At 55.8% G+C, this 24,974-nt stretch overlaps 1 protein-coding gene and 1 long non-coding RNA gene across 6 annotated transcripts in view; one reads left to right on the top strand and one right to left on the bottom strand.

Annotated features, from left to right (window-relative positions):
• Positions 1 to 24,974, top strand: part of KIRREL3 (kirre like nephrin family adhesion molecule 3) — a 559,614-nt gene that overhangs the window by 500,634 nt on the left and 34,006 nt on the right. For all 4 annotated transcript variants that reach the window (XM_082340549.1, XM_082340548.1, XM_082340550.1 and 1 more), the window contains 2 exons: positions 13,991 to 14,148; positions 22,843 to 22,993. In XM_082340549.1, the coding sequence (XP_082196675.1) occupies positions 13,991 to 14,148; positions 22,843 to 22,993 (309 nt within the window). The remainder of the gene's footprint in view (positions 1 to 13,990; positions 14,149 to 22,842; positions 22,994 to 24,974) is intronic.
• LOC309605164 lies at positions 11,379 to 22,207 on the bottom strand. Of its 2 annotated transcripts, none has more exons than XR_014231263.1 (3): positions 19,774 to 22,207; positions 14,064 to 18,389; positions 11,379 to 13,861 (listed from the first exon to the last, which is right to left on the bottom strand). It is a non-coding gene; the product is annotated as an uncharacterized lncRNA (long non-coding RNA). The 2 variants fall into 2 exon arrangements; XR_014231264.1 differs by having other exon boundaries at positions 14,064 to 16,832.

Raw genomic sequence — 24,974 nt, 5'->3', positions numbered from 1 at the left:
TCTCAAGTTTCATCCATGTTGTCACGAATGGAAAAATTTCCTTCTCTCTCATGGCTGAATAGTGTTCCATTTTACATAGATATATATATATCTTCTTTCTCTATATCGAAAACGTTTTGCAAACCACATATCCGACTTGAGCTTTGCTGGCACCCTGCCTCAACCCCAGGGAGCACAAATCAGGAGAGAGGGCAGCCGACCTCAACCTTAGCCGACCCAGCTCACGGCCACCCCTGCCGAGGACCTGCTACCACCCGCACCATTCGTGTGCTCCCTCGTTCAATCCTGCACCACGAGAAGCCCATATTAGCTCCACTTTACAGATGAGGAAACTGAAGCTCGGGAAATTTAGAAACCTGCCCAAAGTCACCACATAAGGAGGTTCCCAGGTCCGTCTGAGAGCAAAGACGGTGCCCACTCCTCACCCTGACACTGCTTCCCTGGGACCAGAGAGGCAGGGGCTGGGTGGCCCCAAACCCAGCCCACCGATACCAGCAAACACCAGCTGTGGGCGTGACCAGAGGCAGACGGGGAGTCCTTCCCTGCCCCCCGTGAATCAAACCCAGAGCACGGAGCAGGGCCGGCACCTTCTCCTGGCCAACTACCCAGCTGTCCTCCGAAAGGGCAGTATTCTGATACAGAGCGCGCTGGGGCCAAAGCCACCCCACCCCACCGCAATATTGATGAGGAAGAGGGGGCCGCTCTGGGAGAAGAGGCCATGCCCCCCTCCTATGCACACCACCTGCAGTGCACGCTGTGGTGGCCACCTCCACTCCCCTTCCGCCTTTCAGGACAGAAGGACTCCTTCCCTCAGCTGCTGGGCCGTCAGGTGGCCAGCTCTCTGCTGAGTCCTCTCTGGGGATTAGCTGCGGCCCAAGGGGAGGAAGCCCACTGCCAGTGACTGGCCCCTGCAGGGCGTAAAGGCCAGCCTGCCCTCCCGGAATGGGGCGACCCAAAGGTCCCCCTCCCGGCTTCCTGTTGGGTCCGCTGAGATCTTCAAGGTGCCGCCGCCGCAGTCCAGACTGCCCCTCTGTCCAGTCCCACCTCCCTGGTTCCCATCAGGGGTGATCCAGAGAGGCCTGCCCCCTAAACGTCCTGAGGGCTCTGTCTCGGGCTGGGCCTACAGGGCCCCAGTCTGCACTGCCCCCACCTGCACCCTCCCCAGGATGAGGATGAGCGTGACTTGATTTCCCTCCGGTTGCAAAGCGGCCTCAGCCTTGTCACGTTGCACATCGCAGCATCCGGGCAGATTGTAAAGAGGGAATGTTCACCTATAAAATGCACCCTCTCCGTAGAAAATGCCATGCAGTGCTCACCAGTTTCTGAGGAGAAATGTGGTCTCTCTCTGTGAAAAATGAGGAAGATAGGAGATTTCAAAAATATCTATAATGCTAAAGCATGGAGGAGCAGTGAAGCGCTTTTTGCAATGAATGCTAAAAGAGTTGCCCTTTTTCAAATTTAGAGGCTCGTGCTTTTCCCAAAACAGGCTCAGAGCAGGAAAAAAACCTTGACTTTTCCCTCTTAAGGATGCTGGCAAATAGTGGCTTTGGTAAATTTGCATAAAGTTGGAAGGTACGTTTAGTGGTTTTCTGGGACTCCCTGAAATGAAGTTTGTGGCGAGAAGCCCAGAGAAAAAGCATTTTGCTGTTTTCCTTGCTGGGCACGCTGCTTTACAGTTCCCCGTGACAAGGGACAGGGTGTTTTCTCTGCTCCCGTTTATCATTTTCCCGAGTGGATGACTTGCCCATCTCTTGGCTCCGTCTCTTCTCGTCCCGCCTGTCTGACCCTGTGTGTCCCCCTCCCTGAACTCTCTCTGTCTCTTCTCCATCCTTCCCTGCACTTCCTCAACCAGCTACTATAGGGAACAAACACACATTTGTATAATGCAAAAATCAGTGTTCCTAGTGTCTCATCTTAAAAGCCAATTATTAGGATTTCATGTGTTTATTTTTTAAGCCCCTTAACGAGGTGACCTTTGCCCTGTGCCCCTCAATCTCTGTGGGACTCCTCAGGCTCCAGGTGTTGGTCGGGGAGGTTCCACCAGCCTCACTTCCCTCCTTAGTGAAGCCACGGAGCCTCTTGAGGACCCTGATTTGGCAGATGGGAGCCTGTTGCAAAACCAACCGTATCAGTTCTGCTCTCTATGTGTGGGACCGACCCAGACACGCCCGAGTCCCGCGGTGTTTTGCTGGGTCAGGATGGCCTCCTTGAAGCTGTTAAAGAGCCAAAGGCCCCGAGACAGCTTCTCACGCAGTTGCAGCCAGGCAGCCCTGAGGTTAGGAGGGCTAACCTCAGGGGCCTGAGCCAGACTCCTGGGTCCCCCCATCATGAGTTGTATCACTTGTTCCGAGTGGGTCTGCCGCTTTGTGCCTCGGTTTCCCCATCTGTAGAATAAGGCATGAGGTTACTGTGAGGTTGAAACCAGTAAACGGCAACCCATGCCACCACGCTAGACTTCTCCCCCAGACCCAGCCATGCTGAGCAGGAGAACCCCAAAGTCAAGTCAAGGTCAGGACGAGCTGGAGAGCTTTGGGAGGTGCTGCAAAGCAGATATGGACCTGAGAAGGGCATTCAGCCCGCCCTGTGGCCCTCTGCACAACAGCCGAGCTGGAGAGGAAGAAGTCCCTTCCTCCGCAGGATGACCCACCTCCCACATGGCAGGAGGGGTGTTTTCCCCTGCCCCCCCTCTCTCCCCCCCCGCCTGCCCCAGGGTTCCACGTGCTCTCCCACCCCACGCTGTTCTTGCTGCTGCTCTTCTCACAGGTCGCCCTTTCCCATCTGGTTTCTCCCTCTGGCCACCAAAGGGTGCTACACCTGCTCTCCGCACACCATCACACATCACCCACCTGCGCCGTGAACACACACACACAGACGCACACAGACACACACCCCTCTGCCTGCGTGGCGCCCGCCACCTCCGCCCTCCCGCTCCCCCTCGTCTCTCCCTCCCTCTGCTCTGCACACACCCTGTGATTCATCTGTGTCCCCGGGAGTAAGGAAACATCCGTCTCCTCGCAGATGGGGTGGCTCAGACCCTTTCAGGGTGTAATCCGAAATAAACAGAGCGCACACCCTTCCTAATCTGAGGGGCAAGACAAGCGACTTCGTTTGACTTTGTCCCTACAGCATGTCTCCCTTGCCGCGTCTCTCCCCCCTGGGGGCCCTGCCCATCCTGGCGTCTTACCTCCTGCTCGGCACCATCACCATGGTGATGGTTTCGTCGGTGCTTTGAGGCAAGGTGCTGACCAGGCCATCTAGGGAGGTGGAGACCAGGGTACAGAACAAGGAGGTAACAGAGCAAGAGGCTGAAAGGAGCAATTTCACATGTAACTGCTGCTCTCTGCGTCCACTTATTGAACACACAGTACTCATATCGGGAGCTAACGAGGGCTGAGTTCTTACTGTGGTGTCAAGCTCTGGGACAAAGCACTTGTATTAACCCATTTCATCAGCACACAGCCCTGTGAAATAGATACTGTAATATCTATGCCATCCACGCTATCTTGCCCGGGGAATGAAGCCGACTGCCCACAGTCACGCAGCCAGGAGCCAGGAGCCGAGCAAGGCACCTGCGCAAGGCACCTGCAGCCCGTCTTTTCCCTGCATAACAGGAGCTCCAGGTGAGGGGCGGACTTCGCAGCGTCCGGACCTTTGCAAGTCGCTGGAGTCAGGGACCCCTGAGCTCAGCTAGTCCAGGGCCCCCCAGGCTGGGGGCAGGGCCAGAGCTGAAATGCAGCCTCCAGCCCTCTCCCCTCCTGTCCTTCTACCCCCAACCTCCCAGGAAAAGTGTGTGGGCGATGGTACCACAGAATCCGTGGATGACACATCTTAAAAAGACCCAATTTGCATCTTACCCCTAATCTTCTTTAGGTAGTCCTGACTGGGAGTGGAGAGGGTCTGAAGAGGGGGGGAAGGCACTCACATTTATTAAATTACATATACCTAATTAAGACATGTATAGCATTGCCAGATAAAATGCAGGATGCCAGTTACATTTGAATTTCAGATAAACATACTAAAAATTATGTGCAGTTTATCTGAAATTCTAATTTATCTGGGCGTTCTGTACTTTTATTTACTAAATCTGGCAACCCTGCACGTCTCCCAACTCCGCTGCCTGCTAGCTGCGTGACACTGGGCAAGAAACCTAACTGCTTTGTGCCCCCATTTCCTCATCTCTAAAGTACGCATGACCACGTCTACCTGCATAGGGTTGTTGTGAGGATTAAATGACTACTTTTATAGCACTGGAAGAGTTCTGGAGTTCTGGCTGTTAACCATATTATTATTTGTTGTTGTTGTTTTCTTATTACTACACCCAAGGTAATATGCTAGGAGGTGGTAAAAATGCAAAGATGTATTAAGACTCCTCCTGGAGCTGTAGGGAACCTGAAACAGGTCCACAGATCAACCTAACGGGGACCACGGTGGGTGCCAGCATAAAAGGCTAGTGCTAAGGGAGCAGGGGACGTTTGCTTCCAGCTCAGTGGGATCAGACAAGGCACCAGCCAACCAAGATTTATTGAGGCTCACTCTGAGCTGCACACGGTACTAAGTACTGGGATAGAAAGAAGAACCCAGCGAGGGCCAGTCCTCAAGGAGCTCACAGCGGTCGGGCAGCCGACGGCAATGGCACCAAGGGCCACACGAGCTCATGGAGTTGGCACATGGTCTTAGGGCAAGGGCTGAGATTGAGAGAGGGCTTCCTGGAGGAGGTGACAGTAAAGAATGACCAAGAGTTAACAAGGCAAAGGTGGCCTTTGAGCTGCTTGGAGAGAGGATGGGATTCCAGCCTGTTAAGACTCAGGATGAGGACATTCTCGGCAGAGGGAACTTCACAAACCTAAGCATGTAGTTGTAAAGGTCAGGCTATCCTTGCAGAGAGGTGAACAGACCCGTCCAAGGAAAGCACACGAGAGAGAGCTGGAGAAAGAAGGCCTAGCTGGAGAGAGCCTTGGATGCGCTCCATGCGGGTGAACTGGGTTTTATCCCGGAGCAGCAGGGAGCGATGGACATTGTGAGTAGCAGAGATGGAGCCTGTGGGATGGTCCCCGACCATCACGGAGGTGGAAAGGGTTGGAGTGCAGCAGACAGGGTCGCGGCCATGGGCCCAGTGCTGGGACTACTACAGGAGCCCAGAGCTCCGGGCCATCTTTCAGGAGCACACCGGACAGTAGGTTACTACTGAGTGCATCAGTTAGCTTTTGCAAACTTAATGATCCTGTAAGCCAGCGATTTGGCCGAGCCCAGAGGAGGTGCTCACCTCGACTCTACACGGGGTCAGTGGCGCACGTACGCCTTTGCAGCCGTCTAGCGTAACGGCCTCACTCTCATGGGCACAGCATGTGGGGAGACTGGAGAGGGAGGGGACCAAGCAGGCAGGGCAGCAGATCACCCCTGGGGAGCAGCAGGGTCTTCACCCCGTGTCTGGTGAGGACAGAGCAGGGAAAGCGGAGAGAGACCTCTGCTTCCCCACGGAAACAGAGCACGAGACTCACAAGCCCCAGGCACTCTGCCCACCATCTTTCAAGGGAATGAGCCCAGTCTGCTTGGAGAACAAATAACCTCTCTACAACACTGGACCATTGATAAAGTGTTTTCCCACACTGCGTCTCACTTGATCCTGGGAGCTACACAGCAAATCTGGTTTTATTATATTTTCTATTCTACAAATGAGGAAACTGAGGCACAGAGAGGCTAAGAAAGTTGGCCATGGCCACAAGCTAGTAAGTGCAGGGCTCAGCACGTGAACCCAAGCTGCCTGACTTTCGAGTTAGCCAAGGAAAGGGAAAGTGACAGTTGGGGAAGAGTGACTTATTCCAGGAGTTGCAGGTGATTCTCATCCATAAGAACAAATTAGAAGTGATGGAAAATGAGGCAGGAGGGGTTGGCAATAGCCAAGAAGTTCAGACTTTATCCAGATGGCAGTGGGGGACCTTTGAAAGGTTTTAATCAGAGGACTGCTAGAAATTCAGCAAATGGTGAGTGAATGAATGACTGAGTGGATGGGTGAATATCAAACCTTTGCAAAGATCACTCTGGAACAGTGTGGAGGGTAGAGCAGAGGGTGTTAGGTATTGTAACCCAAGTAAGAAATGATGAGGGCCTGAGAGAGGAAGACTGTTGGGGATGGAAAGGGAGAGACAAATTTGAGAGATATTTCAGAGAATTAACCAGGACGGTTCGTAATGCCGGATGCAGGAGAGTGGAATTCAGAAAGACGTGCAGATTTCTGGCTTCAGTAATTGAATGGTGGTGCCATTCCCCCAAATAGAAGTTATGCCTATTTGGGATTTATCAGCGTGCAGATGTTGGCTGAGTCCACAGGAAAGCCATGTGCTTCTCCACGGATAGTGTACAGAAGGACGTATGCAGGCCTGAGAATCCCTGGGGAAGACCACCAGTTACGGGTGGGAAGAAGACAGAAAGTAGCAACCAGAGAGGATGGGAGAAAACCAGAAGAGAATCCTAGAGGCCAGTTTAGGATTTCTCTATTCCCCCACTTGGTCTTTTTTTTCCTGAGTACTTACTACCAACCAACATTGTATTGAGTATTTACCCGTGTATTGTCTGTCCCTCCCACTGGAGTATAAACTCCACCAAGGCAGGAGTTTTGCGTCCCCGCTGCTTTGAGCAGGGCCTGGCACATAGTAGATACTCAATATGGATTTTCTGAATACACGTCTAGTGAGCTGGCCCTGAGAAGCCAACCCTTAAAAGCAGGCCCATCCCAGTCGTGTCTTTACAGACTGCGGTTCTGCACTTTGGCCATTAGGTGGCGCATCAAAGTGAGCGAGGAAGCTGGAGGCTGGGATCGCATGGGGCCCAGAACCTGACAACAGGGCAGAATGACAAAAGTGAGCAAAGCGTGGATCTGAACGGCAGAAATCATTCCTCCTCTCCCTTAGCAGACATCTCTCTCCAACACAAACTGCGAGTCAGGCCCGTGCGTCATCGAGCCGTCGGAAATCAGGCTGGGGGACGGGAGTGCGGGGTCTGAATGCATAGGGATAAAGAGTCAGGACTGGGGCAGGAGGGTTGACGGGACGGGCTGTGAGGCACAGCCCCAGCTTCACGGGCGGCTCTGGGTGCTGCTCTGATGCTGGCAGAACATATCACAGGGGCAAACAAACCTGGGTCTCAATCCCAACCCTACCCCTTACCTGCTGTGTTATCCAGCTAAGTAATTTGCCCTCCCTGAGCCCCAGTTTCCTAGTCTATAAAATGGAGGTCCTAAGAGCACCCGTTTCGAGGAAAACTGAGAATGACACAAGAGGGCCCTTGGCCCAGTGCCGTCCACATAAACAAAACTAAATGTCATTCTTAAAAATTGGACCTGATAATCAATATTTGTCTAGCCCTTTACAAAGCTCCCTCCTCATTCTTCATATCATAAAGGTAATCCTCACGACAACCTGCAGGTATCTTTATTGCCCCACTTCCCAGATAAGAGGGCAAACGTTGTCAGATTATATATGTCACCCGCACATCATACAGCTTGTAAAGGGATGGACTCAAGCCAGGTTCAGCTCAGCAAACATACAAGGGATGACCCTGGAGCGGCAGGTGTTCTGCCAGGTGATGAGGACCAGGACGGATGAGGGTGCAGTCTAGGGAAAGGCAAACACGCTCGGATCATTTCCATAGCAGAGGTGAGATACTGAGACAGAAGGATGCCCAGGATGCTATGGGATCATAGACAAAAGCCACGTGGTCCAACTGGGAGATCCAGAAAGACCTCGTGGACTGGGCAACCCCTTAGCTAAATCTGGAAGGCTGGGTAAGAATGATCCAGGAGGAGAAGGACCCCAGCATCCCAAGTTAAAGAACTGCCCAAGCAAAAGAACCTGTTATTTTTATTTTTTTATTTTTTGGATGCATTGGGTCTTCGTTGCTGCATGCAGGCTTTTTCTCTAGTTGTGGCGAGCAGGGGCTACTTCTCTCTGAGGTGTGAGGGCTTCTCATTGCGGTGGCTTCTCTTGTTGCAGAGCACGGGCTCTAGGCGCACGGGCTTCAGTAGTTGTGGCGCTCAGGCTCAGTAGTTGTGGCTCGCAGGCTCTAGAGCGCAGGCTTCATAGTTGTGGCGCACAGGCTTAGTTGCTCTGCGGCACGTGGGATCTTCCCACACCAGGGCTCGAACCCGTGTCCCCTGCATTGGCAGGCGGATTCTTAACCACTGCGCCACCAGGGAAGTCCCAAAGGAACCTGTTATGAAACACATTCATACTGGGGTCCACCTCTAAATCTAGTGTCTAGTGAGCAGGACGCTACCGCAGGAAGTCATGGAGGGAAAGGCACCAACCAAGGCACAGAGGTCCCCACACGTGTTCTCACTGTCCGATGCGCCTTTTTTTCAAAGCACTTATCGGTTTGTAATCATCCTAGGAGCCCTCCAGAGCAGTGTTCCTCAGACTTTAACGTACATACAAATTATCTGCATCGTTCTTAAGCGCAGATCCAGATTCAGGAGCTCTTGAGGTGAAGCACAAGTGCCTGCGTTTCTAACAAGCTCCCGGGTGATGTGGAGGCTGCAGCTCCATCCCGGGCACACGCCTTGAGTAACAAAGTTCACCCTACCAGCTCAAGAGGGCAGGCTGCGTCTGGCTTTACTCAACCACTATGGGCTCAGATTGGGGCATGAAAGAGGCTGAAAGAAAGACGTGGAAACATCAACTTCAGGAGGGAAGGAAGGAACACTGGCCGTGCACCTGGGACACTGGGAGGAAGGAAGGTTCTGGAGTGTGGGAGGTGCTGGTTAGGATGAGCTCGGAGGCCCCTGGGGGTCCTCCCTCCCCTCCAGTCAGCTCCCCCACTCCCAGCACAAACTCAGTCCGCTCCCCACCCCTTCCTGACTCCCTGGGGCCTGGGGCTGAACACTGACCCCTAAAAGCAGAGAAAAGCACCGTGGAAGGCACACCTCCTCTTCCCTCCAAGCCAGAAGCCCTCCGAGCTGCCACCCTGCTTGCCGCAGACCTCCCCCTAGCCTATGACCCAGACAAATTAGACGGGGTCCCTCCTCGACCGAGGGGTCTGGTGCTACCAAGAAAGCAAGCCGAGAACCACCCCACCACCCCAAGCCCTCCCGCCTGGGCTCCACCTTTCTAGAAACGGCAGGAAGCAACCACTCCCCAAGGTCCCACCATAGGGAGTTCCTGTCCCCGCGAGGGGTGGGAGGCACCTCCTCTTTGCCCGCCACCCCAACTCTACCCACCGCTGCACACACACAGCATAAAAACTGCTGGCCTCGGAAGCAAACGCCCATGCCAGACCCCTCACCCAGGGATCTTTCATTTATTCATTCAACAAACACTTACTGAGCACCTACTCTGTGCCAGGCACTGATCTAGTGACCAAGAGAGACAAGGTCTTTCTTTGCTGTCAGGGAGCCTTCTTTCCGTAAGGGGAGATACAAATGAACCCGGTGATAAAGAGGCAAGGGGGCTGGTGTGACAGAGAGTCATGAGGGGCTGTTACACGGGGTGGCCAGGCCTCGCAGAGGATGTGGCATTTAAGCTGTGCCATCACTGACAAGGAGAAGCCAGCAAGACAAAGACACAGAAAAGAACATTCCAGACGGAAAGGCCCTGAGGCGGGGCGTGGTGAGGGCTGAGTAGCTGAGTGGAAGGAAGGCGGGTCCCAGAGGCAGGCCAGGACCAGGGGTGCAGGTGCTTATAGACAACAGAGAGGATTTCAGATTACGTTCCAGGGACAGTGCAGAGGCCCCAGAGAGCTTGGAACAGAGCAGTGACACAACCAGACTGTATCTGAACAGCCCACTTGTGGAGAAGGCACTGCACATGAGTTGAACAAGACCCGGGCCTGCCCTCCAGAGAGCTTAGCGTCTACGAGGTGCTCCCGGTACTGATGGGGGCGGGGGGATGGCCCGCTGACCTCCCCACCTCTGCCCCTGGCAACATAAGCTCCGTGTCCGGGCTGCTGGCCTCTGCTGGCAGATGTGTCCCATCCCCCATCTCTGGGGACCAACCATCTGGGCTGACGGAGCATCTGGGGAACCCTGGAAGTCCAGCGGGCTGGAGGGGGCCACTTAGGTGACCAACTGGACTTTGGAGGAAACCCCACAGCGCTGCCCATGGCCTGGCACCGAGAGAATTTTCCCAGCCTGTTCGGGCAAGGTTGACCAACCCGGCAAACCAAGACCAAGGAGTCAAATGAGCTGGGCACAGAGGCAGTGCGCAGTTCCAGAATGAGGCGGAAGCCCTCTGAGCCCAGCTCCACTCTGCTCTCCGTCCAGCCGATGTCCTGCGGGAAGGACAGTCAGATGGTCACCCCTAGCATATGCTCTACTGCAGGAGGCCTTCTGATCACAGGAGCACGTCTTAGAGATAGCTGTGGGGCTGGGGATCGGTCCCATACAACTTTTAGCCACAGAATCTCTTGTTGCTGTAAAATGGTATAAAGAACCCTAGTACATAAAACAGATGACAGCTTTACCCCGCAGGTGGGGCCAGGATGCACTTCCCCAGCCTCTTACCCTCGCCCCCTGTGACTTTGGGCGGCCACCGTGCTCTCTGGCCTCACACACCTCCCCTGTGCCCCCCTGCCCGCCTCTCCACTGAAGCCCGCTTGCCCTGGGCAGCAGAGCTGGGAGAAAGTCCTCAGGGGCTCCCTCCCACACAGGGAGCGCGGTCCTCCACACTGTACACTCACGCACGTGGCACTGTCTACACGGCTGATGGCCAGAGGCGGGCAGAGCAAGGAGGAAGGCCCCCAGCCGCCTGCCCAAATCCTGGATGACAGGAGGGTAAACGGCAAAGAGCCAGGCACCCACCCCCCCACCCACTGTAGAACCCTAATTTGCATGATGTGTCCCTTTCAAAAGCAGCGCCCCGGAGCCAGCCCCTGTCCCAGGGAGGGTGTGAGCCCTGGGCTGGCTTCCAGCTCCTGGCACCCGCTCTGCCCGGGCTCCATCAAGTCCTCCCAGGCCTCAGTCACCCAACAGTTAATGCACTTTTCCTGACCGACAACAAGCTCAACACCAAAACAGTCAACTATTTTCATCTCCGGATTAATCACAAAAGGCTAACGCTTCCACCTTCCCTGTGATTAAAAATTAGGAGACCAAGCTCTGTAGTCGTTCAGAATAACAACCAATCCTGGGAGGGGGATAATGATGCATCTCCAGGCTCGGGCTGCTCGAGGCTTTCTCCCCTCCTGGCCCCCCAGCTCCGGCCCGGGTCTGAATGGAGATGTAATGAGTCACCCCACCTCCTGTCAGGACCACAGCTGCCAGGAGCGAATGTTGATTTCTATTCAGCCTGCGGCCCCAAACCTCCCCCCTCCTCCCCCTCCCTCCCTCCCCCACCCCAGCCCCCATCCACACCCCCTCCTACCCCATCTGGTGTGCACCGAGGCGAAGGCCTATCCATAATGCATGGTTACGTGAACAACCGGCGTGATAACCACTTATTTGGGAAGATGTAATCAGGGCCCATTCTGGGGGGGGGCGGGGTGTGCGTGCGCGCACGTGCGCCTAAGCATCTCACAGCACAGGCCCACTCCCCTCTCCCCTCCTCTAACCCGACATTCCAAACACAGCACTAGAAAAGCACTCGCTGCATTTGCTCTTTAGAAAGGCCCCTTCTGTCTCCGTGCCGTGATCACAGGTGGTTACACTGAGCAAAGGCCCAGAGACACTATGTTCTCAAACCTGGTCACACAGCAGAATCCTCTGCAAGCTTTAAAATGCCCTGATGCTCTGGTCTACCCCCTGAAATGGAGATTCAGCTGGTCAGGGTGTGGCCTGGCGATGGGACGTTTAAAACCTCCCCCAGAATATTGTAAACTGCAGTGAGAACCACTGTCTCGGGCCCAACAAATGTCAGTGCTGGGGGAACGTTCCAGATCCCCTGTTGTACTTCCACATTTTATATCTGAGGAAATAAAACTGGGCAAGGGACTGCCTTCCCGCTTCGGCCTCTGATTTAGGGCACATCCACAATCTCGCCCCCTTGGCTCAGCACTGGGGAGGCCACGGAGACAGGATGGCCAGGTGTTGATTCTGTTCCGGAAGCTTCGGATGGTTCTTTCCAGTCTCCCTGGCCCTCAGCAAGCTCAGCCTGAGCACATCCATCGAACAGCTCACGGGGAGAAAGCCGCCACCACGGAGGGAGGGGGCAGGAGCCCGGCCCAGTCCTCCCTGCTGGAAGGGCCAGCCCAAAGCAAGGCGATAAAATCCCCTCCCCAGCATTTGTAAAGCCCTCATTAGCCTCCCTGTGGCTCTCTGGCTGCACAGCACCAAGGAGGCCTCTGGCACTAATGAGGGTGTAAAGGGAGGGTGGGGTAGGAGGCTGTCTTTAGTGTCCGGCCCACACCCACCATCTGCCTGCACCCAGGGCCCCCTAGGAGGCTGGGCAGGGTTGAATGAGGCCGACTTCCTCCCTGGGCCAGGATCACGGTGGAGTCCTGGGGCTGATGAGAGCAACTTGGAAGCCGGAAGGGTTTTTTTTCCCTTAGGAAATAGAGACTTGGGGGATGGCACTCGCCGGGGCTGTAGTTCTGAACTAGGCGTCCTGGAGGCCGGAAAGGGAGGGGGCAGAGCCACTAGCTGGAGGCATGCTGCTTCAAGTACTTACCTGGCCCCAGTGTCTCCTGGAGTTTCCTGAGGAGCGTGGCGGGTGCGGGGGCAGGGATGGGCCCTGGGGAGCAGAGGGAAGCCAGCAGGTTGCTGGGGGTGCCCTGGGTGGGGAGGGGCTGGAAGGCAGAGCTGCTGGGTCTGGACGTGCCTCCACTGCCTGGAGAGGCTGCCTTCCTGCCCACGGGCCCAGAAGGTCGCACAGGGCCTGGCTGGAAGGATGGACTTTCTCTGGCTACTGGGCAAAGAAGGCCCTTTGTGTGAGGACCCCAACTCTCACCTAATGACCGCTTCACCCATTCACTGAGCAAACACGCAGCTCAGCCCTCCTGACCAGCCCCTCCTTGGGGGAGAAGGCCAGGGATTCCTCAGGTGGTCTCCAAGGAGCCCTGCCCCTTCTGGTTTGTCCAGGGAGGAGAGGCAGGGAAAGCAGAGGCCTGAGACCCTCGTATGTCCACAAGCACAAACTTCAGAAGAGGCTCTGTGACCTTAGGCCAGTCACTTAACTTCTCTGGGCCTCTTCTCCGAACAATGGTCATACATCATCATAACTGCCCATCCCGCATCCCACGGTCGTCATGGGGATCAAAGGTGTGATTGCACTGGAGTTAGCAAACGTGTATGGAGCTTCCACCAGGCACCGGGCCCTGTGCCGGGTGCTATGGGAGGCGTCACTCTCCTCCTGGCAGTCCCCGTCTCTTGGCGGGGACCACGCTGCTATGAAATGGGGTGGAAGGACCAGGCAAGAGAGATTCATTCTGACTCTGGGATGAGGGAGAAATAAAGTGCTAAGGAGATGCCCAGCCCTCTGAAACACTGTCTCAGCCTTGGAAGGTTGCCTGTCACCTGTCCCCTGCAAGGGAAGCAGCCAGCCTGGTGCTCCAAGTGTCAGGGGACCTGCTTCCAGCCCTGGCTCTGCCACTCACGCACTGTGTGACCTTGAGCAAGTCACTTAGTCCTGCTGAGCCTCAGTTTCCAGATCTGTGTAATTGGGATAATAACGTTTACCTCGCAAGATGGTTGTGAGGATTAAATCAGACGACAGATGTGACACTGCTTTGTTTTAAAAGAGGGAGAGAGAAGTTAAAAAGAATGATCTGATCCAGGCAGCCGTGCCGTGCTTCCCGATCTGCAAATCACAGCTAATGACGCCTGCCCTGTCCCGTCACGGGCTGCCGCGCGGGATGAAATGATGACATGAGAGTCCTCTGCAAATAAACACGCGATGCCTGTGTCAGGATTACTGCCGTTGTTGCTGTTATTGTTATCCTACAAGGGGATTATACATTTTATTAAAGAATGATAATTACTGTTTGTCATCGGCTCCATAAAATCCACCCAGCCCTGCCCGAGGGGAGGGACGCCCTCAGCCTGACCTCTCCCCTCCTCTCCCTGCAGTGCCACCCGACGACCCCGTCATCCTGGGGGGGCCTGTCATCAGCCTGCGGGCCGGGGACCCCCTCAACCTCACCTGCCATGCAGACAACGCCAAGCCTGCAGCCTCCATCATCTGGCTGAGGAAGGGAGAGGTGATCAACGGAGCCACCTACTCCAAGGTGAGGCGGGGTGGAAGGAGGGGAGGGGCTGCAGGAGGGGCCGGCTCTCCCCATCTCTCTGCAGCTCTTGCTCTGCCTGTATGACTTTCTGTCGCCTTTTGTTCCTGGCTCGTTGTCTCTCTCTCTCTGTCTTTTTTCTCTCGCGCGCACTGTCACCTTTTCTCTCTTTTTCTCTCTCGTGCTCTGGCTCTATTTATCTGACCTTTTCTGTCTCTCCTCCACTTTCTCTCTTTCCTGGGGTAATCGCTGAGCTTGGTCACCCTAAGAATAGAGTATGGTCAGAGGAGAGGACTCAGGGACAGAGGTGGCCAGGGCTGAGGGTTGCCAGATAAAATACAGGATGTCCAGTTAAACGTGCATCTCAGGTAAACAACAAATAACTTTTCAGTGTAAGTATGTCCCAAGTATTACATGGGCCGTACTATGGGCCATAATTATACTAAAGATTATTCATTGTTTATCTGAAATTCAAATTTAACTGATGTCTGTATTTTTATTAGTCAATCTGCCCACCTTCCCAGAGCTGCAAGGTGAGGCTCTTTAGGTTCTTTCCCGTCCCAGGTGCCTGGCTTGGGGTGGGGGAGGGGTGCTGAATCCAGCCCATAATCCCTTACCAAGCCCTGCATCTGCTGTACCTACCGGCTGAGGTGCTTTTCTCTAATTCACACAATGTGCCATGAGCTGGAAGGGCCCTGAACTGGCCCCTGTATTTGTCATGGTTTTAGTTTCTATATTTCATGATGCTTTGACATCTTGTAGTTGAGGAGGGATGGTCCCTCCTAGGGCTAGCTAATCCCTAGAGAGCAAACAGCTGGGAACAGGCCTCTAATATGCAAACCAAACCACCCTGAGTCCACATCCTCACCACCTCCTCTATCGGACTCCTGCTGTCCCAGGCGCTCTCCCCCTACCCTAAGTCGCTGCAGAGCTGGATACCAGGTAACCAGAGACCACCCCTATAGCCTAGAGCCCGCGGAAATTATTCTAACCCTCCAATCCTAGTCCCGTTCAGCTGCTTACCCTGCCTCGTCCATTCTTTCCCCCAAAAACCACAGTAAAGGCTTGCACCCGTGCTTTCCCCTCGCTCCCTCTGCCTCCTGACCGACCCGGTGCATCCTGGCGGGGCCAGGGCTGTACATGGAGTCGTGTGCCCCCTCCTCTAGGGAGCTGAGTAACAAACTACCTTTACTTTTTTCCTCTTTGGCCGTGCTGTATGGCTTGTGGGATCTTAGTTCCCCAACCAGGGACTGAACCCACAACCTCGGCAGTGAAAGCCCGGAGTCCTAACCACTGGACCGCCAGGGCATTCCCCAAACTACCTTTTCAATGGCCATCTTCTCCTGATCTGTCAGCCTCATCAACCCTGAATAAAAACAAAATCCTGGGCACGTTTTAAAACAGCTCCCACCAAACTCCACTCCAGGAGGCTGTGAGTAGAGTTCCAGGCGGCTTTGACATACCACGGAGTCTTTAAAGATGAACGGGACCTTGGGGAGGGCTGGTCCGACTCCCTGACCTACAGACAAAGGAAGCGACGGCCCTTCTCACCTGATGACCGTCCTCACAACGGCGGGCCTGTTTCTCCTCTCCGTGCAGCCTCAGACACATGGGCAGCTGCTCAGAGACTGGATCAGTCTCTGAGGCGGGAGGCCCAGGCCTCCAGAACCGTGGCTCTCCTTTCCCCTGGGCCCTCCTTGGCCTCAGAGAGCAGGAAGGGCATGGCCTGCTGCCCACTCCCAGTGCACCAACTTCCTGGGCCCCGGAAAGATGAGCACGGCCTCCACCATCCATGGAGGATACGAGATAGGACCGTCCCTCCTCTGAGGGAGTGTCCTTCCTGTCCAAAGCCGAAAACCCAGCCAAGGAGTCAGCTCCAAGCCTGCAGATCGAGGCCTGGGCCCCTGGCCCCCACCCAGAGCTGGTGCTAGACCCAGGACAAATGCCTTCCCTCGGGCACGAGTCCATCCAGGGGGAAGCTGCTTTACTGTGAGAGAAATCTCGCACTCACATCTAGAGCTGGAGCCACCCTGTTGTGTTAGGAAATACAAAAATATGACACAGGGATGGATCATCCAGATGAGGGTGAAGAAGGAAAGGGGTGTTCCTTCAGTCTGGGCATCTGTCCAGTCCCTCCCTGAAGCTGGACCAGCCTGGCCCCTGCCAAGATTTCTGCCCTCAGAGGACATGCCCCCATCTGGGGAAGAAAAAGGTCCGGGTCACCCTGCTGGACCTTGCCCCCAGCACATTGGCCTCGTCCATGAGGGGAAGGCCCCTCCGAGAGCCCAGCCCCGTGCCCCTGCAGACCAGAGCAGGGAGGCCACGGTCCACCCTCTGCCCCACCTGACCCTGTCACCCTCCCACCGGCCCACGACAGGAACATGGCACCACCAGCCAGGGACCTGGGATCCATCCCTACTGTGTAACTTCAGGAAAGTCACTCCCTGAGCCTCAGGCTCCTGTGTAAAACAAAGGGGCTGGATCAGACACTCTGTATTAGTCTGTTTGGGCTGCCAGAATAAAATACTACAGACCAGTGGCTTAAACAACAGACATGCATTCCTCACGGTTCTGGAGGCTGGAAGTCCAAGACCAAGGTGCCAGTGAGGTTGCTTTCTGGTGAGACCTCTCTTCCTGGCTTCCTATAGACAGCGGTCTTCTCACTGTGTCCTCACATGGCTTTTCCTCTGTGTGTTTAGAGACAGAGAGAGAGAGAGAGAGAGAGAGAGATCTCTGGTGTCTCTACCTCTTCTCATAAGGACTCCAGTCCTATTGGATTAGGGCCCCACCCTTATGACCTCATTTAACCTTAACTACCTCTTTAAAGGCCCTATGTCCAAATATGTGCCATTGGGGGTCAGAGCTTCACCATATGAATTCTGGGGGGAGACACAATTTATATATAGCAGGGGCCTGCCCGCTCTGACTAGCTATAAACCTGTGACTTGGGGCACACGGAGAAGGCTGGATCATCCAGCCATACTCATATGGAGTCCGCTCTGGGGGCTGTCAGAGCCCAGCCCTCTGCTGCCCCCTCTTTCCCCAGGACTGCAAGTGCCATTGACCTAGGAACTCCTGATGTCCCAAAGGCAGAGCAGCCCCAGACAGGCTATGCAAGAGAAGGGGCCGGGGGCATGAGCAGCTGAGAGAGAGACACAGAGACAGAGAGACAGGGAGAGAGAGAGGTTGAGAGGACACACAAGTACACACAGTCAAGGAGGGTCCACCGTCTACAGAAAAAAATCCCACAGGGCGGCCCTGAAAGCCCTCATAGCTGAAGCCTCAGTATTTATCACATGGTGGGTGGTTAAGCCCGTGGGCCCAGGGGGCTGGGAAGCCTGAATCCAGGCTCTGCCTCCTTCTAGCTCTGTGACCATGGGCAAGCCCCCTAACCTTGCTGTGCCTGAGAGACCCCATCTCGACAATGGGAGCAATGGCACCTGCCTCAGAGGATGGTCATGAGGCTTGAATGAGCAGAGAGCCTGGCAGGGGGAAGCAAGGCTGTTGGGATCACTGCCTTCGCTCACTTGATCCGCGAGGTCCCCATGCTGCACCCTGCCAACCACATTTCCTGGGTAAGAGTGACAGTGTCATAGTAGAGCAGGCCCCATGGTCCTACCCACTTGGTTCAAACCTGAGCCCCATCACATATTATGGTAACTTCAGCTCTCCGCCTCAGCTTCCCCATCTGCAAAATGGGAAGACGATAACCGCGGACCCCTGTTAGGATTGCTTTGAGACGTAGAAAGAATAATGTGTTGAAAGCACTGTGTAAAGTGCCTGGCGTAGAGTCAGGGCTTCGTAAATGTTCGCTGTAATTACTGGGCCCTTCCTCCCAGAGCCCCGTCTCGCTCACCCTGTTCTCCCTCCCCAGAGGTCACACAGCAGCCCAGGTTTCGTGGGGTGTTCGTTTTGCTCCTCCACCGTACGGCCAGCAGGGGAAGGATGGGCTGGTGGGACTGAGGATGGCATCACAGAGGATGGCTAGGTCCCTCACCCTGGGAGAATCCTCGGGAAGAGGATGCACCAGCACAGGCTGTGGGGCCTCTCCCTGAACCCACGGCCGCCAGAGCCCTCGTGGCCCGGGTGCTTGGGGGAGGGCCCGCAGCTCCCGGCAGGTGCCTGGTTGCAGAAGCAGGGGAGTAGATGGCAGGGCCTCTCTCCAAGTCCTCTCTTCCTGGACACCCAGCCTCAGGCCGTCTTCTCCGGGCCTGGCACCAGAACGGAGGCCACCTGGCATTCATCTGGAAGGCAGACCAGGGGAGGCAGGACAGATTGTGGAAGAGGAGAGGAGACAGTCTGGGCTGAGGCCAGAGAGAAATCTTCCCTGGGAGCCAGATTCCTGCTCCAACTGCTACTACCCCAGCAGCTGCCACACTGGGGGATGAGGCCTTGACCCTGACGCGCAGAACAGGGGGAGGGTCGCTTGGTCTTAGGATGTACAGTCGTGTACATCTCTACCTTGAAGCCCCTTACCCTCCAGCCCTACCCCTCTGCTTCCTCCAGCTTCAGACTGCTGCCTGCCCAAGGGGCCACCCACCCACCCCCAGGACCAATGAGCCTCATTAGGGTCCATGCTGGGCCCTCACTGGGGCCCAGCTCTGCAATCTCTCCCCACCAGTCACCCCAGTACCCCCATCCCATCTGTCCATCTTAGGGGCCAAGAGGCTCTGCTTGGTGTGCAGCTGCCACTCATCCTGGCCTTCTTTGTGAAGAGCATCCTTCCTGGCCCCAGGGAACCAAACTGGGGGTTGGTCCCTGAGGACACAGGGTCTGGGGCAAAAGGCACCATGCAAATCTCCACCTTCCCTGACAGCCCTCATTCAAACCACATAACAGGCACCAATGGAGTCCCCAGGCAGCTTTATAAGAAGGGGAGGCAGAGAGATGATTAAAAAAACTTGAGGGACATGGCAGGTGGGGGAGGTGAGTGAGGAGGGAGAAGAGAGGAGGCCTTGTTGCCAGGCAATCAGGCCGGCTCAAGCCCTTTCCAGGCTGTTTGCATATCAATGAACATCCTATATTTAGCACCAGGTTTGGGCCACCCACCCACTGCATTCCCTCCAAACCTCCACCCTCCCTCAACTGTGGTCACGAGGCCTCCCAGCTCTTGGGGCTCAGCCTGGCTCTCCACTGCCCAGCTGAGGCTCCAGGGGCTTTGGAAAGAGCAGAGTGGTGGCAGCTGCCCACACTGGATAACCTCACACAGGGTGCAGTCTGCGCCTGGCCAGCCCAGCTCCCCCACTACCACTGCCAATTGAATGCCAAGTGCCTGCCCTCAGGGGTGGGACGGGGGGCTGGATGCACAGACAGGAAGCAGCACAGCACAGGCAGGGTCCAGACATGAGCCCTAAGCCTCCCCCAGACACTGGGGCAGTCGGGAAGGCTCTTTGGAAGCAGTTAGTGGACCAGAGGCCGGTGGGCATGCACACAGGCCCTGGCGTGTTCACCCCTGTGCAGGTGAGGTATATAGGCCCCGCTCCTGGTCCATATCTGCACACACAGGTGGCACCCGCAGGAGAGGCCATCAGGGTCACACTAGTGCCCACCAAGCTGGAGGGAACACTGCCCCAGGCCTTGGAGGTGGTGGCCCTAGAAACAGTGATTCACCGCTAATAACCCACTTACCCTCCTGAAGCTGAGTGCGTGCTTATGAAGGTTTCTCAGGCAGAAGGTGGCGGCCTGGAGGTGTGTCCCCAGAGCCAAGTTCAGGGGAGGGAAGGGGCAGGGAGGATGGGGAAGTGACAAGAATCAGCAAACGAGAGAGTGTCCACCTGGCCTGGACCTGGACGCCACAAAGTCCCAGGGTTTCATTTGCATGTGAGAATAGTGGAGGTTTATCAGAGAGGAATGATGGAAAACAAAAGAGAAAGAAAGGAGAGGGGAGGAGATGCGGAAGGAACGAACGAGGGAAGGAGGAAAACCAGGGTGGGAAGACCAAGGCCCCCTCCTCGCCCTGAGCTCGGCTCCCTTCCCAGGAACGCGCTGTGGCCGCGCCTTCACACCCCCGAGCTGCGGGCCCCCCCTGGGGAGCGGGCGCTGAGCTCTCCCCCGGTTTAATGAACACATCTCCCCTTCTCTAATTAGGTGGAACAAACAACTTGAACCAGAATTTTTATTTCCCAGAAAAGCACACGCCCGGACACAGTAAATATGTCATTAATCATCATTCTGGGCGAGGAGCGCCCTGGGTGCGGGGGAGCTGGCAGCAGTCAGGGGCCTAATTAGGAGCTCGGGCCCCCGGCTCCCCTCCCACCGGCCCTGCAACCCTCCAGCAGATCAATCTGAGGGGTCCTGGCAGAGTAAAATTTATGTAAATGCCCCTTGTTAGCACCACGGAAAAGTAAAGAAAAAGAGAGGGGGAAGAACAATACGATCACCCTCCTCCTCAACCCCAGCCCCGAGGTCTTATTTTCATCCAGGAAATTGTTCTGATTATCGCTTGGCTATTTATAGACTCGTGAGGTCAGCAGAGCCGGAGCCAGCAGGTTACGATGGTGCGGCCGCAGCTCGCTGCTCCGGCTGGGCGGGGCTACACCGCCCGCACGCCAAGCCCCACCCCCGGGGGCCGGCGTCCAGGTTAGCGCCCCGGCCCCGAGGCTGAGCTCAAGACCCTCACCCCACCGGCTCCTGGGACTGACCGTATCACCCTCCCCCAGCCCCTCTCCGAGATCCCTCTGCCCAGGGCTGAGACCGTCACCCCACGTCCCAGGAGAGAATATGGACGGGAGCAGGCCTGCGCCCGGGGTTTTCTAGAGCAGAGGAGAAACAGGCCGGAACTGCTGCCCCGCTCCGCGGATCTTCCCGGCATCTGAGTGTGGCTTTGTCTACAGCAGGGTGCGCTGTTCGGGACCGAAGCGCCCGTCCTGTTCTCCTAGTGTTGGAGGGTACTGAACTGAGGACCTAGAGGCAGGGTCCAGCCGCCTGCACGTCACTGCTAAACTCGGAGGCTACTTCATCATCTAACTGTTCCCGCCTTTAGGTGGGGATCACACCACCCGGCTTCCAGGTCCTCAGGAAGCTGCAGTGGGAGGGTCATGGGCTCCGGGCTCACCATTCTCCGGTGCGAATCCCAGCCCTGCCCAGCAAGTTCCTGACTCACTTTGAACTCAGTTTTCTCTTCTGTTATTTAGGAGACCTTTCCTTCCAGGGTCCTGTGAGGATTAGAGAGGATGTCATGGTTAGTTTCAGGGAGGTTTTGAGGAAGTAGAGTCTGTCCATCTATTCCTTGGCTCCAGTCATGGCAAAGTAAGACTGCATCCGGCACCTGCCTGCTGCAGGATCAAGTTCCTTCTGTACTGAGCAAGTCCAGTCTCCCCACCTCATCCCCTGAAGTGACCCTCCTGCACACTGCACCTCCCCAGTATGCACCCACCTTCGTGGGCCACCAGGGAGCTCAAGGTGCAGGCCAGCAAACGGATGGGGAAGTAGCTGGAAGGGGGCTCAGGGGAGGGAGGGGCTAGCGGCAATGTTGGGGAACAGCGGCTGTGAGGAATGACCTCATGGTCACGGGGAAGACAGGAGACCTTTAGGCTTACGTTAGTTTCTAGGGCCGCTGTAACCAAGTACCACAACTTGGTTCTTCAAACAACCAAAATGTGTTGTCTCACACTTGTAGAGGGGAAAAATCAAGGTGTGGGCAGGGCTGTGCTTCCTCCAAAGGCCCCAGAGGGAGAATCTTCTTGCCTCTTCCAGTTCCTGGGGGCTCCTGGCTTTCCTTGGCTTGTGACAGCATCATTCCAATCTCTGCCTCCGTCTTCCCATGGCCCCCTTCCTTGTTTCTCCCTGTGTCTTTTCGTCTTCTGACGAGGACACCAGTCCCTCGATTTAGGGCCCACTCTACATCCAGGATGATCTTGTCTCAAGATCCTTAACTAATTACCAGTTACTTAACTAAGTTGTGAAGGCCCTATTTCCAAATAAGGTCGCAGTCTGAGGTTCTGGGTGAACATGAATTGGGGGGATACTATTCAACCCACTCCAGGACCCTCTTAACTTATATCATCACCAACTTGAAGTGAGTTTGATCAAGCTCCATAGCCTCTCTTGATCACACCTGTTTTCTCACCTGTCAAATGAAAGACGATGGCATCTGTCCCGCCTGTGGCTTGGTCCGAGCTCTAATGAGGTCAGGAAGTGAAACGATTGAAACGTTGAAAGGGTTTGTACAGGTAAAGTAATGAAATGCTCAGTGTGCGTTGATTCTGCCTACATCCCTCCCAGCCCCGCCCTTACCCCCACCCCCCAAACTGCACCCCCTTCTGCAGCCTGCGTCATCCCCAGGGGCCACAGCACCTGCATGTAGCCCCCATCTCAGAGCTTCCTGCAGACCCAGAGACACCCCCAGACCAGAGGCAGAATAGTTACAAGTTCATTTCTACACAGAACCTGGTTTCCGTCAGGCCCAGCCTGGTTTCTTTTATGTGTCAGGGTGGGCAAGTCCAGGCTGATTTTCACACATGATGGAAAATTTTCCAGTTCCTTTTTCCAGCCGAAGCCCAGCACTCAGCTGGGCCGGGGAGCCAAGGGTAACCCCTGGCTCTGCATGGAGACGGGCTCCCCTGGGTGTGTTGAGCTGACCCACCTCCATCCACAGGGCTCCCTCCTCCTCTCCGAGACTGGCACGTGTCCTCCCCGACCCACCCAGGCCGTCCCAGCCGCGTGACAAGTGACAAGGGCCTTCTCTCCCCCCTGCAGACCCTGCTTCGTGACGGCAAGCGTGAGAGCATTGTGAGTACCCTCTTCGTCTCCCCCGGCGACGTGGAGAACGGGCAGAGCATCGTGTGCCGAGCCACCAACAAAGCCATCCCCGGAGGGAAGGAGACCTCGGTCACCATCGACATCCAGCGTGAGTACTGACCCAGCCCAGGGCAGGGACCACCCGGCACCCCCTGCCCGGAGCACGGGGCGGGGGGGGGATGTAACCAGGCCAGAGCCACACCCCTGCAGGAGGGCTGGAGACAGGACCTGGGTCAGTCCGCCCTGGGGACTCGCGGATTTGTATGGGCACCCAAAGGACCATCTTGTCCTTCTTACTGTCAGAAATGAGGGTGACACTCTTCTTAAAAACACCACTGGGGACTTTCCTGGCGGTCCAGTGATTAAGACGCTGCGCTTCCACTGCAGGGGGCACGGGATCGATCCCCGGTCGGGGAACTAAGATTCCGCCTGCCACGCAGCGCGGCCAAAAAACAAACAAACAAACAAACAAAAGAAAACATCACTGATGAGGGTCCTTTACAAACGACAAGTTGAAACCCCATTTCCATACCTGTATAAGGTAGAACTTCCACACCAACAAATAGGGTGGTCAGCCCTGGCAGTGCCGGCCCAGCCAGGCGGCCTCACACCCTCCCTTGGAGAGGATGCCACAGCAGAGGTGCTGGCAGCAGAAGGGGCACCCAGGGCTCCAGAGTGGAGGCACGGCACCAGGCCCTGTCCTGGAAGGGTCGGTCAAGGAGAGAAGAGGAAGACGAAGAGGAGTCATCACTCAGTCAGCTCGTACTTTGCCCGTATTATCTCATGTAATCTTTTTTTTTTTTGGCTGCATTGGGTCTTAGTTGCTGCACGCGGGCTTTCTCTAGTTGTGGCGAGTGGGGGCTACTCTTCGTTGCGGTGCGTGGGCTTCTCATTGCGGTGGCTTCTCTTGTTGCGGAGCACGGGCTCTAGGCACGCGGGCTTCAGTAGTTGTGGCTCGTGGGCTCAGTAGTTGTGGCTCGCGGGCTCTAGCGCGCAGGCTCAGTAGTTGTGGCGTACGGGCTTAGTTGCTCTGCGGCATGTGGGATCTTCCCGGACCAGGGTATGACTGTGGTCCCTATCTGGGAAACCGAGGGCCCCCAGGCCACACGGGTTTCTGAGGTGGACAGCCAGCTCCCCAGAGCCCACGCTGGGAACTCCTCTTGTAGACGTCCACACCGGGAGCCCTCAGCCAGGGTCAGTTATTACGACGCACGTGAGCAGTGACACTTTAAAGCTCCTCCAGCACTGCATTCCCAACGTCCCTAAAGGAGACTCCTGAAGGTCTAAAATTTCTCTAATGTACCCGTCGGCCCCCGGGGAACAAAGGTGAGCTCAACACAGGGACCCAGCAGCTTTGCTCTCCATACTGGACTGGCTTAGGTTGGAAGTGTCAGCCCCCGGAAGTCGACTTTTCTTCTCTTAAACCCCCCTCCCTGCCACAGAGCATGAGGCCGTCATGAGCTGGTGGCTTTGGTTGGAGTCTCTGAAGGACAAGGCCAGAGCTGCAGGCTGGCATTTGTTTCTTCCTTGTCATTTTACTCATTTTAATTCAAATCCACCTAGAAACACCTCCCAACAGCCCTGGCTCATCTAAGTGTCTGGATTCTGTGCTCCACGTGGCTCTCCAGGGATCTGGGGTCTGCAGGGGCCATGTCCTGGGGCTTCCAGAGCCCGTCTTGGGAGCCAGAGAGCAGACTTCTCTCAGCGTCTGGAATCCTGGCAGGCGACGTTTAAGTTCCAGAGGGCAGAAGAAACTGTTGAAACCCTCAAATGGGCTTGCTCTGGACACCTAGACACAACAGCTGAGGTCTCGGAGAAGGTTTTGTATTTGCCGTTTTCACCAGCTGTTAACACCCCCCCACCCCCATCTGCACCAAGCGGAGGGCTCTGGCCAGGTCTAGGACCAGGGTGACGGGAGGGAGGCCCTCGCTCCGAGGGTCATGTAAGTTCAGGGTCACCCTGAGAGGGATGCCTCCCTCCCCAACCCCAGTCCAGGCCTTGGCTCTCCACACCCGCCTGCTTCTTCCGTGCAGCAGGCGTGGCATCGAGCAGCAGGTCCAGCTATGGAGGGGAAGCGAGATGCCGGAGGA

This window comes from Balaenoptera borealis (assembly GCF_965194805.1).
Source record: "Balaenoptera borealis genome assembly, chromosome: 11".
Taxonomy (NCBI): Eukaryota; Metazoa; Chordata; class Mammalia; order Artiodactyla; family Balaenopteridae; genus Balaenoptera; species Balaenoptera borealis.
This window is presented reverse-complemented; position numbering and strand designations above follow the sequence as displayed.